The 15,829-nt window shown below is 38.7% G+C and overlaps 1 protein-coding gene across 7 annotated transcripts in view; it reads left to right on the forward strand.

The window, feature by feature from the left end:
- Positions 1–15,829, forward strand: part of ARMC2 (armadillo repeat containing 2) — a 95,124-nt gene that overhangs the window by 37,470 nt on the left and 41,825 nt on the right. For all 7 annotated transcript variants that reach the window (XM_072965679.1, XM_031680167.2, XM_072965680.1 and 4 more), the window contains 2 exons: positions 3,263–3,365; positions 4,820–5,043. In XM_072965679.1, coding sequence (XP_072821780.1) covers positions 3,263–3,365; positions 4,820–5,043 — 327 coding nt within the window. The remainder of the gene's footprint in view (positions 1–3,262; positions 3,366–4,819; positions 5,044–15,829) is intronic.

Here is a 15,829-nt window from a genome sequence, read left to right on the forward strand (position 1 = left end):
TGTAAATTTTAAAAAGAGCAACACCATAAAAAGCTTTTGAAGAAAACAAAAATTTGACAGAAAACTAAAGATATATGGAAGTAAAAAAATTTAATATTTATTTATCTACTGGTTTAATATTTAATAATTCAGACTTTAAAATTATTTATAGTTTAAAAATCCAGTGAGTGTAATGTTAATTGTTCTGATTTCTTGCACTCTTCTGTTAAGTGGTGGTTTGCCAGACAGCTACTTTCATTTTAACCTCTGTATCAAAAAAACTTACAAAAATATATTTGCCTATATTAAGATTTTTTTAGAGTACAAAAGATATACAGTGTGAATGCATCTAGGTTCAAGAGGGGAAGAAAATCTAGCATCCTATAAAGGGGGAAAAACAGAAAAAAAAAATACCAGTATGTCAACAGTGATTATATATAGTAGCAGTGTTATGAGTGATTTTTAAACTTCTCTTTTGTTTAATTTTTCCAAATTTTCTTTAAATAGAATAAACTAGTATGTTTAATGTAGAAGTAAACCACCCCACTATAAGAACCTACTTGGTGCCAGGGACTCTTGACACTGGGAATACAAGTGAATAAGATCACCCCTGCCCTGGGGGCGGGCAGTGTAACGGGAGAGACGGAGAGTAAACACTTAAAACACCAGAGGGACTGCTGAGCGCTGTGGGAAGAAAATAAAGCAAAGTAAAGGGAACGCCCGTGTTGGGGGAAGTGCTGTTTTATGTAGGGGAGCCTACATTCCTTGCATATAATTCAATGTTTTATTTTCTTTTTATGTCTTAAAGTCATAAGTTTTGCAGTTGTCAAAAGACAAGGTATAGAAATTTGCTTGGAATGTAAACTGACCTCATAGCAGGCCTGGAAATGGTGGGTTTTGTTCTGTTTTGTTTTGTTTTTTATGAAAACTAACACAAGGTTTTTTGTTTTTTGTTTTTTGTTTTTTTCCTTTGCTACTTTTCACTAACAACATAAGACTTGCGTGAGGGGGTGAGGTTAGTTGTGTTCATTCATTTATTCAACTAGTTTCATTAAGTACATAGCACATGCTACATTCCACACATAAAAAGAGTAATGAATCATGGTTTTGACCTCAAAGGCTCACAGTGCAGTAGAAGATTGCCAATGGATTAAAATATATTCCTAAATATGAAGGACAGTATGTATTTCCATCGATACAGAATTTATTTTTCTTTCTAGTCAGCTTGTTTTCTGTGTTTTTAAACATTTTTTAAATAACTAATCATTAAAAACATTTTTTTAGGTTTCCATTTCCTTTTTTCATCCTGAGACCAGGAGAAATTTCCATCTTGCTTTGTGTGACAGTTTCTGAAACTTCCAGAACAGAACTTTTTAGACTTGAATGTGCACATGATCCCCTGGGAAAGTTGTTAAAATACAGATTCTTGTTCAGTAGGGCTGATGGGGCCTGAGATTCTTCTTTTTCTTTTTTTTTTTTTTAAACATTTCTTATTTTTTTCCTAATGGAGGTATTAGGGATTGAACCAAGGACCTCATGCATGCTGTGCGTACTAAGCATGCAGGTTATCACTGAGCTATACCCATCCTTTTCTGCAATTCTGCGTATCTAGTACACACCCAGGTGATGCCAAGGTGAGGTGATGTCATCTGTCTGAGGAACAGACTCCTCAGTTGCAAAATGGGAATGATTACACCTAATTTGCAGGGTTTATTCTGAGATGACATGGAAAGGGCCAGAGCAAAGGGGCAGACGGAAGCTGCTCCATGGATAATACTCCCCTACCTGTCTCCCTCCAGCTTGGGGCTGACCTTGGTCGCCTTGGTAACTCCTAGGCAGCGAACAGCACAGTGCCTGGTGCACAATATGAACTCAACAATATTTGTAGGTCAAATAAAGAATGAATCTTTTAAAAAACTATGTCTAGTAGAGGGAGGGTGTAGCTCAGTGGTAGAGTGCACACTTAGCATGCACAAGGTCCTGGGTTCAATTCCCAGTCCCTCCATTGAAATAAACAAAGAAACCTAACTACCTTCTCCCCCGCTCCACATCCCACCAAAAAGAGAGAGAAAATATACATCTGACAAATTCCATTATCATCTTTTTAAACTAGCTGAAAACTTATTAATAAACAATACTGAATATAATTTTAAGGATTCTTTTTAATGATAAAATAATGACCCATTTGCCATCCCTTTCACACAGATACATTTATCTGTTCAGACGACCTCATTCCTACAAATGTATTTTATACTTTTGCAATGAGGGTATGTAATATTTCCATCTTACAGCAGGTTATAAATGGTTTTTTATGCATACTGTTCACTGTTATACTTTTGTGATGGCTTAATATGAATACTATCAATGTTCCACAATTTCTTAAACTATTCCCAAATATTGGACATTAAGGATTTTTATTTTAAACTTTTACTACCTTAGATAAATATGCAGCTAATTTAGACCATTTGACTCAGTCCTCCCATACTGTGTGTGTTTTTTTAAAGAATATACTTGGAGACAATGCTTTGGGAAAGATCCCCCCTGCTCTCCTCACTTGCTGCAAATAATAATAGGTTCTTTCTTCTGGAAAAAAAAATGTTTTTAATACTTCCTTATTGCTTAATTTACTTGACTATTTTTCTGTGATTTAGAAAGTAATTTTAACCTTTGAATGTTACTTACGATTATCTCAAAGCATTCCAGAAATAGGATTAAATAATAAATACATACATATTATATAATCAGAGTGTTACTTTCAAATTTTCTTTTATGCAGATGATAAAAAGAATTGTACTTTCCCCCGTTACTATCTTCCCTTCACCTCCACGAGGTATTCTTTTCTAAATTAGATTAACTTGAAATTTTAGTATCCATCTTCCTTTACTTTTGTGTTTTAAAGCAATTACTCCATTTAATTAAATTTATCAACATCATCTCCCCTTTTTTCCCTCACAAAATACCTCTTTTAAAAATACGTAACAATTTCACATGTAAGCATGAGACTATGTAGTAAGAAATAGATGGCTTATCATTGAAATGTGCTTACTCGAAATATCATTTATATTGTATTTACTATAAATGAATTAATTAGATACCATAGTTGGCGACCAGTTGGCCAAAACTTTTGAAAGCTGATTTCTTTAGAACTTTATTTCTGATTTAAAGATACTCTCACTGCACTTTTTAAATTAGATGTTTGTGTTAAAATATTATGGCATGTCAAAACAATTATGGCATGTCTTTATTTCCTTCTGCAATAGCAAGGTGTTTTCTTTCTCTGCAGCTTAAAGTGAGCGGAAAAAATCTGCTTAATGTCTGCAAGCTTATATTTAAAATTAGCAGGAGTGAGAAAAATGATTCTCTGATTCAAAATGACAGCATTCTGGGTGAGTATTATGAATAGCACTACCATTGAACAAATGCCACTCTTGCGTATGAATGAAAAGTTTGGAGAGCAAAGTTATAAATAATGATAGCTGGAATATTTTATTTTCTCATAATATGCAGAAGTTAAGTGATGACTGTTTTTTATCCTTCTATATGTTTTCGACATTTCATTTAGCATATTCTTTGGAGCCTAGGAGGATAGTCTGCTCTTTTGTTTTTAAATGCGTATAGTAACACTATGTAACTCTACAAAGTGCTCCTTATTTAAAACTATATTTCCTGGTCTTGGATTTACTTTAGAAAACAATACATTTAATAGTGTTTGACATAATTGAAATTTTTGATCATTTGATACAGTAGGAATGGTTAAAACTTGGGAGACATCTGTAACTGTTGTAGAAATTTGACATCAAACTGTGCCAAATGTGTTTCAAATATGTAGGTAGAGAAACTGTATTACATTCTAACTACCAAGCTAATAATGTGTAATCTTTTATATACCCTTAAATAATTAAAATGCTTAAATAGTTACCTAAACAGAAATCTTTTATGAATTAGTATTGTTGATCTAAAGGAAGGCAGCAACATGGAAAATAATTCCTCTTTTTACAGCATAGGATAAGTGACCTTTCTTTCCTCCTTTCCTCCTTTCCTCCCTTCCTCTCTTTCTTTCTTTCTTTCTCTCTTTCCTTCCTTCCTTCTTTCCTTCTTCCTTCTTTCCTTCCTTCCTTCCTTCTTTCCTTCTCTCCTTTCCTCCTTTCTTCCTCACCCCAGCAGCCAGGGACAAAGCTAGTACTGAAAGAAATGTCTGATACTGAATCAGCTCATTGAGAATTATAGACTAAAAACAAAGACTCTGACAATCACATCAACATTAATAAAATCAAATGTGAGATAGACATGATTAACCTTATCAGAGTTGCCTCGATTACCTCTAAAACCTCATACTTATGTGTTGTTTGGATGGATGTTCTTCAGTTGTCTTGGGAAAGGGTGGTGGTTATATTCGAAGCATCCCTTTCTATGGTTGAAATTTTTTTTAAAGTTCCTGTCTTGATTAACTTCCCATTCATATAGCAACCAGTATATTCTTAAAAGTTTGTTGAAATTCAACTCTTAAATTGCTTTAATTATTAACTCTTCTGTTTGAAACCAAAAATAAAGAGTGGTAAATATTAGTCAGAATCAAGGAATGGCATTCAATTAAAGAACACTTTCTTATTACATATTAATAATCCCTTTTTCTGTCATTACTGTTACAGAGATCTGTCTTGGCTAAAAGTAACTTTTGTCTTTATACCATATAAGTAGCTCTTTACAAGCATTTAAATGTAATTTCTGGCTAACATTTTACAAATTGCATTTGATGTTGACATACAACTGCTTTAATCTCTCTCTCTCTCTCCAGCTATTCTCTCCTCTCATTCATTGTAATAATTCATCTTTTTGGCAGAATCATTATTGGAGGTCCTGAGAAGTGAAGGTCTGCAAGCTAACACGGAAGCTTTTTTATACTGTATGGGGGCGATCAAATTCATTTCTGGAAATCCAGGATTTCTTAATGAAATGATTGGCAAAGGTGCTGTGGAAATATTGCTGAATTTGATAAAGCAAATAAATGAGATCACTGAGAAATCTGGTACATGTTTGCCTAATTCAGGCCACTTGTTAGTCCAAGTAAGTATTTTACTCGAAAGGGTTAGATGGTAAAATTAGTTATGTTATCTAATATTACTTACCTGCCAGTTGGGTGTAACGGGTAATAGGTGAGCTGTTACCTACAGCCGAGTGGAGGTGCCCGGCCCTGGGGATCAGGGCAGCAGCCCTGGCCTTGCCTCTGCTCTGTATGTGCCCATTTCCCCTGGAAAAGCTATTCCGTGGCTTTTCATGGAGCAGGTCTCCAGCTTGTGGACACCCATTTCTGCTACCCTGCAGAGAAAGCAGGCCTGGAAGAATGAAAAAGTAGCACCTCTGCAAAACAATTGCATGTTATAATCAGAATTTTAACAGGCCTAATTTAACTCTAGAGTTTTGAAGACAGACCTGGCCTGGAGATTGTTTGTGATGATTGGTGGCTCATGTTATGAACCTTGTATCTACAGTAAAAAAAAAAAACAAAAAAAACAAGTTAATGACACTGAGTGGACAGTCGCTGAGGGTGTATGTGGACAGCATGCAGGCTAGAGGCTGCAGGAATGAAAGTGGCAAAAACAGGCACGTTTAGTATGACCGAGGCAGGAAGGAAAAATGTGTTCTGTGTTAGAGTTGTATTACTTCTTTTGCGGCAGATTAAATTTCATTGTCAAATTATTTTCATTGGAGCTATTTCAGTTCTCATATTCTTTAGATGAGATTTTACTCTAATAGCATTTGTATATCAGATAATATATCTTTGATATAATAATTCATGAGATTTGAAATGTGTTTGTCAATTAATGAGGGTTGATTGAGCACTCTGAGTGCTCAAAGCCTTGGGGAAAATGTGTTAAAAATTAGATCTAGGCCCTGCCTTGAAGATGTTTATGATGATTATTAATTTTGGACTTTATGGTCTGTCTCCATTTTGAAAAAGACTGTGAAAACCTCTCTTGGTCATGAATGATTCAAAATTCTACTTGGTGTGCACTTTTGGCACTTAAGAAACATGTTTTTTAATTTTATTTTTTTGTTTGGGGTTTTTTTGGGGGGAGGGTGGTAATTAGTTTTATTTATTTATTTATTGAACCCAGGACCTCGTGCATGCTAAGCATACACTCTACCACTGAGCTATACCCTCCCCCTAGAAACATTATTTTTATGCTGATGGTTTTATTGAGTTATTGAACTTCCTCCCTCAATGAAAATAGTTGTTTAGGTTATATAATTATTATATTTCTTGTTAAAATGTAAAAAAACAAAAAGCATGAAGAGTTTAAAAATTACCTGAACTATTTTCACCCTGAGATAATGCACCTCCAATGTTTGAGTAACCATTCTTCCATGCATTTTACATGTGTATGTATAATATATACTTACATATGTATAATTTTATATAATTCTTGCTTTTTATCTTGAACTTCTTATTTTTAATGGTTGTTTTCACTTGTTTTTCATTACCTTCTCTCAGTTGTTTCTCCTCCTTGCTCACACAGTTTGCCAACATTGCCTACATGGATGTGCTCAGCACCTTTTAATATACTCATAGGTTTTCAAAAATAAGATATTCTATACTTCTCTTTTCTCATTTAGCAATACATAGTAAAAACTTTATAGACTTATTTTATTCTTTTTATTGGCAGTATAATATTCATGATAAAAATATACCTCAAATGCTCAACCATTCTTCTATTGAGATACTCACTCTGCTTTTAATTTTTATGCAAAAGCTTCTAGAATTCTTGTCTGGTTCAAAAAATCTCATTAGCTCTTTCATATGTATATACAGTTGTCCCTCAGTATCCACAGGGGATTGGATCCTGGACCCATCACAGATACCAAATCCACAGAGGCTCAGGCCCTATACTCAGTCCTCCGTAGCTGCAGGTTCCACATCCATGGATTCACCCAACCTCAGGTGGATAACAGTTCACCATCCGTGGGTGCAGAACCTACAGATAGGAGGGCTGACTGTTATATGCATATACATTTATATATTTATATGTAGCTCATAAATTTGTATAAAAATTAAATGTAAAAATGTATTTCTTTATATATTTATTTTCTATTATGTTTATATATTATATGTAATATATAATATAACATATAATAATGATATATTATATTATTATTTATTTATATTATTTATATATAGTAAAAATATAGTATATAGATAAAATCAGTTGGTATAAAGGAGAATTGAGTATTATTGTGACCAAAAATATATCACATCCAGAGCTAGGACCTCTGGTATGCCTGTAAGAACAGCATGCTTCTCTCTGTGTTCTTCTCCTTCCCCTTTTCCCTCCCTTCAGCCTCCTTGAGTGGACTCACTAAGTCAGAAGCCCCTTTCCTGTCCCAGCATCCGTGTGTCCCTCTAGGGTGTGGTCGTGCAGGGCGCTGTAGTAACTCCCTCCTCACTGCCCACCACCGTTCCCCTGGCACTGTCATTGTCTCCAGAACCTTCCTGTGAACCTGCCTAGGGTGTGGCGTGGGTTGGGCCCCCGCATCCCTGCCCAGCAGGAGAAAGCGGGGCCCATTATTGCTGCCACCTGAGAACATGCTCCTGCCTTGTCACCAAGTGCCATCTGTGTCAACTGGACACTGTCACTATGTATGTGTGTTTAAATTTGCAGAATCCCGTGAACTGGACATTCCCTTGTGTTGAATTGAAACAAAGAAAAAGTATTTTGGGGTGGGGAGGGTATAGCTCAAATGGTAGAGCTCATGCTTAGCATACATGAGGTACCAGGTTCAATCCTCAGTACCTCCTCTAAAAATAAATAAACCTAATTACCTGCCCCCATGGGGAAAAAAAATAACTCTCAGAAGTTTAAAAAGTGTTTTGTATCATGTGAGCAATGTGGCTTCACTAGAATTACAGGTGCAAATTTCCACTCTTGTGTGTGTATCACACTAACTGGCTTTTCTCTAGCTCGTTCTTATGCACATTCAACCAAACAGATCTGGCCATGGGAAGAATTGTTCCATCACACCAGCTTTCAGGACCTGGTAACTCTAGCCCATGAGGCATTTTTTTTTAAAGCAACTTTGTTCAGTTGAAAAAGTAAATTATTTGTGGCTGTACTAACAGAATACTGTCTGGAAGCCAGAGAGAACATGGCAAGGCAAAAGAAAAAGGCAGAACTTTTTCTCCTTTGTGACTTTCAACTGAAGAATCTCAGTGGCTTTACCACCTATTATAAAATGTTGAATATTCTACCATCCAGCACAGCGCTGGAGTCATCCTATTCCCTAGAGCAGCCCTGCAGGAGGCAACTGAATGAGTGAAAAACATTTGAACCTGGACACTGAAGATTTTGTAGGATTTGGGAAACTGGGAACAAGGGGAAGGGATAAGGTGTGTTTGGGGGCTGCTGAAGAGGTAGATCTATGCAGAGCAGAGGGTTTTGTTGGGAGGAGTGGAATTCAGAGGCTACAGGCACGGGCTGGAATACCAGGCTGCCGGAGCGTGAACTTGGAGTAACACAGGGCAGTTGGAGGAAGGCGATGAGATCAGAGTGGCAGAAAGATAAATGTGCATGAGATATCAAACTGATAAAGACCAAAATGCTGAAATGTGACGGGAGGAGAGTGTGTCAGTGGTACAGACAGATTGGAGGGTTCAGATCTCACATACAGCAGCCCCAGTTTAAGAGGCGTTGCTGCAGTTATTAGATTTTAGATGGATTATAATGGAGATAAGAAATGGATGTGAAAGAAATCTCCACAGCATATGGGCCAGTGTTGCTCAGAGGAAGAAAAATGCTGAAGTGTTAAGATTTTTTAAGGTTTTCTCTGCTTTGTTTCTTACGTATGTATCTAGCATACACATACATATATGTTTATCACATCAAGAGACACTGATTTCACAAATGCTTGTGGAATGGCTGCTCCATGCCAGGTGTGTTCTGGGCGGTAAATAAGGCAGTGGAGGGCAAGATAGCTGCCCACAGAGGCTGACTTTTGGTGATACCCATGTCCAGATAACAGTTTTCTGGTGTCTTGTTCTTCTACAAAACCCTGGTGCTTCCACACATTCAGCACTGCATTCAGTTCTGCCTGCCACATGCTGAATAGCATTTTGAGAAGGTTGAGTGGATGATTGCTGATGCTCAGAGGAACTGAGGGGTCACCACCACTTTCCACCAAGTGGAAGTGTTAATACTCCTGGTCTGGCAAAACTAGGGATGGGAATTTGTCTGTAAAATCATAAGCATAAAGAAGGTTAGTCTGTGCATGATCACTAAATTCCAGAATGCTAGAATTTCAGGAGAGCTCTCTGAAACTTGGAAAAAGAGAAATACAGGCCAGCTAAAAGCAAGGCTCCCTAGATTCAAGCAGTAAATTACGTCCCCTAAGAAGGTGACATGGACGAAATAGGAGCTTGTCGATGTTAATCTCGCTGGATTATCAGGAAGTGTTAGGGTTCATTGCTGACTTGCAAAGCCCAGCAGTTGGGAGGGGGTAATACAGGAGCCGAGGAAAATTCCTGGAGTCACCTCCATCACAAAGTCTCTCATGGTTTCCATCACACTCCCTTTCTGGAGAAGGGAGAAGAGTCTTCTGGGTGCATCAGTCACAAGCAGACCCCAGTTCCCCTGGTATCTCGTTTGTCCTCTTGTGTCTTGAGGATGCTGTGTACAAAGCTGTTTTACCATAATTGAAGAAAACTTCAAGGTAACTGACATTGACAATGAGATGATTTACAGGTGTACCGTGTCACTATTAAACACAGATTAAGTGAATCTCTTTGCGTACACCTGAAACTAACATTGTAAATTGGCTACACCTCAATTAAAAACAAGAATTAAAAAAAACCCATGTTGACTTAAACTAACATTCCTATTTTTTTTTGATTTCTTTGTATTTCTTCTTTATGGCCTGATCCACTTGATTTTGAGTTCAATTCTTAAAGAAACGTATTCTTTCCCTGCTTCAGAGTTCACATTTTTGAAGTTAGAACTTTAGCACATCCCCAGGTAATGGGGTTTCTTTCCTTCCTCTTACACCTGTTTCCATTCTCTGGCCTCCGAGCCTGCAAGCTTCTCCACAGAGGGTCCTTCAAATCCTAATCTTTCCACCTCCTTGCTCAGTACATCTCCAGTGTCTTGTTCTTTCTTTTTCTAATCGGGGATCAGTCCTCCCAGCCCATGTCAGGCCCTGCTCCTTTCCTCCACTTTGGCTTTAGAGTGTGGGGAAAAGGAAAGTGAATCCTGGAGAAATTTGAGCCTGGGTGGCTTAGAAAATGATAATATTATTATCAGAAATTAGAACATTACTCTCTAAGGGAACCGATGTGGTGAGAGGAGAGAGGAAAATGATATAATTAGCCTTCACATGAAACTTGAACGTGCCAGCAGAATAGCCAGGAGGGACTGTCCAGGAGGCAGCTGGAGATAGGAACCCATGCTTAGCAGAGGAAGTAAAGCCAGAAAAGCGGATGTAGGGTCATCTACATGGAGTTGACAGTTAAAGTCGAGAAAGACAATGACATTACTCAACGGGAGGGTATAGAGAGAGGCTGGAGGAGGTTGACAACAGATTTCCTAAGATGGCCAGATGTGTGAAATAGAAAGTGAAAAAAGAAGTGACCAGAAAATTAAGAACGGATGATGTAGAAGAGAGCAGAGATTTTAAAAGCAGGGATTGGTCAGCTTCGGCAAATCCTGCGAGAACCCAGGGAAGGAGGGGTTCTGCTGCTTCATCTGGAGCAGTCTGAATGGGCAGGTGGGGTGGGGTCTGTCCTCGCTCTCTCTAAATCTTGCATGATTTATCCCTGTACTTTAAAATTAAAAGATGTTTTGATATAGTTGATTTTTTGTCTTTTAAGTTCTAAGCCCTAGAGTAGACTCCCCACAGTGGCTGATCTGAGTTCATTCCTGTATTCTGTATTCCAAATCCCCACCACGTGGTACCATCGTCTTCCAGAGCTCCAGTGGTCTTTCTGGCTTTGTGCCCCCAGGTTGGGACAGGGCTTCATGCCACCATGTAGACTCTGGACTCTGGAGGAGGGTGCAGGCTATGTGCCATTCAGCTCTGTCACTCTGTGAGCCCCACTCCCCTCATCTCCGAAGGACTGGCCGTCTGTCCGGGTGTAAAGAGAAGTGGAAAAGTTAACCGAAGTGATGTATTGAAGCACCTAGAACAGGACACGGCGTGTGGATGGCACTCAGCAGAAATTTAGTCAATATAATGAGATCAGAATCACCAAAGTGTGAAGCTTCAAAAAGCAATTACTTCTGATGAGAAAAAAAATTAATCATAAGAAATTGAGAAGACAGAATTAGAGCTGGAGTTCAAATCTTGGGTCTTTTTTATTTTTCTGGCTTTAACAAGCTGCTAAAAAGAAACTAAAATTGGAAGAGGGGGTGTTACATCAGCGGTTCAGGATTCCAGGTACATGGTGGACCCCAAGTTTTCAGTGCCAGTTATTCTCTGCTCCAAGGATTTGGGGAATTTAAGAGAGGCCTTGACTGAAGTCTGGGGATTCAATTAAACTGATTTAAATTACATTAGTAATTAAGGATTGTACCAAGGTGGTGGTGGGGGCTTTAAATTTTGCTTCAGTTATTTTCAATAGTTCTAAAATGTAAAGATTAATAAATTTTTATTAGGTAATTAATTATTATTAATATGAATACTTAGGCAGGAAAGTATGTTAACTTTCTTTCTCTGGCTTAACCCTGCCCATGGGAAGCCTGCCTCTTCAGACCATGAAATCAGAAACAAGGCAATAACTTCCATCTGATGGACTCTTGCTCTGGTTATTGCAGGAAATTGTGCATCTATAAAATGCAAGTGAATATTCTCATGATTATATTTCTTAAACTCTTACAGATAATTTTATTGGAGATTTGAGGATTAAACAGGAAAAATATTTTTAAACATCTCTTTGGAAAGTTTTGCCTGAGTACAAAGCAGCAGATGAGGTCACTTACTTTTTTATTGTTTTCATTAAGGTATATAATTACAATAAGTGAAATGCTCAGGTCTTACATGTTTGATGAGTTTTGACAAAAAGCATATTCACACCCCTATCAAGAGGCAGAGGATTTCTATCACCTCAGAAATTTCCTCCCACCTCTTCCCAAAGAGAACCATTTTTCTGACCCTTTTCACCATAGATAAGCTCTGCCTGTTCTAGAATGTAACATAAATGGAATATACAGTGTGTAGTTTTGTGTGTGTGGCTTTTTTTAAAACTTTTATTTTGAACTAAGTGTAGATTCACAAGATGTTGCAAAAATAGTAAAGGCCACCCTACTTCTCCCAATGGGGACATCTTCCATAACTATAAGACGTTGTGAAAACCAGGATACTGATGTGGATACAATACAGTTAACTAGAGCACTGTGTCTGGCTTATTTCACTTATTATGTTTGAGATTAGGGGAAACTCGTTTGTCACCATCTTTGGTTTTGTTATTAGGCTTACTAATTTTTAAACGATGTATTTGCTTATGGGAAGGGTCATATTTTCTACTTATGAGGTTTCCTTCTTATAAAGGAATACCCAGGAGTATAACTACCCACTCCCTCATCCAGCTGGCATGTGAGAGTAGGCAGTCAGAGGCTGCTCTTCCCTTTCTTGGGAAGAGGCTACATACAGGCAACTTGTGTTCACCTTGAATTCCCCAGGGACAGCATATATGAAGATCTGGGGGAGGCTCAGAGATCCCAAACGTGCAATGCGTTGGGCTTTGAATTTGGAAATAAGAGACTAAGGCAGATCGGAGGAAAGTTGGAAGATGTACTTTGTAGACGAGGTGGTATGCTCTGTAATCCTGAGCCCTGAATTAGATTTGCCCACCATGTCACAGGCCACACCTGCCCCTGGAGGAGCAGAGGAGAACACCTGTGCTCACCGAGCAGGACGTGAGGGGTGGAGAGTGACCAGGAGATAACACTAAGGGATGTCTACAGCAGGACTGGGCAATAAGTATCCTGCGCCAATTGTTTCTGGGGAGAGCCATTTGCTTTTCAATCGCTGTCATACCTGCTCAGTCTCATCTGTTCACTGTAGACGTTATTAGTTGTGGCAATACAGAAATGGCACTAACTTTAACATGTAATTCTGGAAATCATTGTTTTTGCTTTGTAGTTCTTAAAGCATTATCTTTTTTCAGACTCATTTTCCTTATTTTGCTGCACTGGCACTCTCTCTTGTTTAGATGACATTCAAATTTCAACTGTACTGATACATATAATGGCCACAACTAGAAGAATCAGCTCCCTGCTCATTTTATCAAGGTAACTGACACAGCGGCAGTCAATGGAGAAACAATAATAAACATAGGCAAACGTTGCCTAGAGTCTCAAAGTAGGGCACAGGGGTTTGCGGCAGGCAGAACCATTTCCTGCTGAAGTAGGGCACCCGTGGTAGGGATGTGCGCCACAGCCGGGCACCAGGTGTTACCAAGGATTGTGAATTAATGTTGTTTTCATTTGCATGTATCTTAAGTCTGATAAAATGCTTAGGAATTTCTGGAACTAGTGGTTTCATGCGTACAGTGGCATCTTATCATTGGTTTCTTTTGTCAGCCAGAACTCATCACATATGAGACAATGTGAAACTTCTTGGGTGACCACAAGGGCTCTGGTTTTGGCATTATATGTGGTCTCAATTGGGCAGAAATCCAGAAAATGAATATGCTTTCATGAATAGAGGGAGATAGTTTTGCTGAGGTTGGAAAATGGTGTGGCTTTGGTCTTAAACCATTTGACACTGTTTGCAGTCTCTGGAGGTTGTGTTTATTCTTTCACATCGTCAGCGGGAAGTGAACCATTCTGCAGTTGGCAGTGAAGTTGAGATAAAGCTCTAGGGATTTGGGTAATGGCTATTCCAGATGATTGAGAAATAAAATGAGTGCTTTTCAGAGACGGTCAAGTGGAGCAGGGAAGACAACAGACAAGGGGTCGGAACCCCAAATGCCCACCTACCTGCAGCTGGTGGACTTTGTGAGCTTCAGTTTCAGCCCTCATCTGAAAAGAGGGGCTCATAAGACCTTTCCTATCTACAATGTGGGGTTGGTTTAGGGAGCAAATGAAATCAAGCTTATGAGATAGCCTTATTAAAAAAAATAATGTAGATGGTCAAATCTTTTTCATAATACCATTCAATGGATAAAAATGAAATGAATCTTGACGCTAATTTTGGTAGAGGAAGCATACTAACTTTCAAACTGTTAATGGTACAATTTTCAATTGCATTATGTTCCAAAGTTTTCTTTGAAAGCTGTTTGTCTTTGAAATTGGGGAAATGTTTCTCCAAGGAGCAATGCCATGATGGATGGGGAAGTTCCTGAGCTAGCCAAAAAGCCTGGTCAAATTGTGATGTGCCTAAATGGGGGTTCGGTGGTGGGATGTGAGCTACAAGCCCCTCTGATCTGGGGCCGCTCTGATGGCTGCATGCCTCTAGGGCAGACTCTGGTGAGTTCCCTGGGGACTGAGGACTCTGATGCGGGGGTGGGGAAGAGCGCAAAAGAAAGAGAGAGGGTCATCCACTCAAGAAGTGAGCAGTATGTGTAGGCTGGGTGGACAGCCAGCCGTCCCCACCGTGCGCCCATCCTAGTACATTAGAGAATGGTAGGGGTGGGGCCCCAGCTGCTGGGCCTGTGTCGTTCTGCTCAAGTCTGGTGATCCAGACTGGGGAGCCTCGTATTTTAAGGCAAAGATTTCATGTGTTTGCTAAGGTTTTTAAATTAATTAATAGTTGGAAACATAATTTGAAATTGAAGTACCCATGAACGATTGAAAAAAAGATGCCGAATCTTTTAAATTCCAATTTTACTTTACTAAAATGCTGTTTGAGACTGCATAAATTATCTAATTACTTCCTAATACAAGTTGTCCCTTTAAAATGGGTCTCCTAATGTTGACTGCATGATGAGAACTTCGAGGCCCAACTCATTTAATGTGAGATAGGACAGCTTTTTCAAACTCATCAGGTGTTTTACCTAGAGATTCCAAGTGAGGGTGGGGCCCAATCTTATGATCAAGGAATCTGGGGAAACAGAAAAAGCTGCCTCAGGAAAAGTGAGTGCCATAAAGTTGTAGAGTGTAGCCCTGTCATTTTCCAGCAGTAGATTAGTAACCAGAATCTCACCAGAATGTTTCTTCCCTGATGTATGCAAAAAAAAAGTTGGTCCCTTTTTGTCCCAGACATCATCCAACAATGCTTCAATTTTTATTAAATCCTCTCTGTGGGTTACTAATTCCATATTCTTCTCCTTTTTTTTGTTCCCACTGGTTGCCCTCTGACTCAGTATATCTGTCCCAAGGGGTGGCACATTAAGAGAGGAAAACAGGAATTCAAACTCTTGTTTTTCAGTTTGCTGCTTCTTGGTGAGATGACAGTTAAGAGGTTGGGAATTGTTCCAGTAAGCCCTTTAGAAGCTAAACAAGCATCTCTGTGTGCATCTAATTTTTACTTTGTGTGTGTGTGTCATAAAGTATTTGAGATGGCTTAAAAGATTATGTACAATAAAATAGAAAAGTACATAACTAAGTGGAGTTAGGAATAATAAAAGCTGAATAGAGAGTCAAGAAAGAAACGAATACATTTCTCCAAACATGAAGCTTGGGCTTTGGTCAAGTCCAGCAGTGGGGGGGCGGGGGGGGGCGGGCCCCTGGGTGGGCTTTCCTGGGGGGGTGGGAAGCAAAGCCTCAGCTGCAGAGCACACAGCTCATTAACAATTTCCGCAAATATATCTCTGTTAAAAGTTGGAGCAAGGTTGAGAGTTAAGTGGGTTGACTTGGAATTTGCCTTTACTGTTACCACGGTATTTGGCTAGCCTCTCCTCCCGCTGATCTCTTTACATTTTTCC

The sequence above is a fragment of the Vicugna pacos genome, chromosome 8, assembly GCF_048564905.1.
Source record: "Vicugna pacos chromosome 8, VicPac4, whole genome shotgun sequence".
In the NCBI taxonomy this organism is placed as follows: domain Eukaryota; kingdom Metazoa; phylum Chordata; class Mammalia; order Artiodactyla; family Camelidae; genus Vicugna; species Vicugna pacos.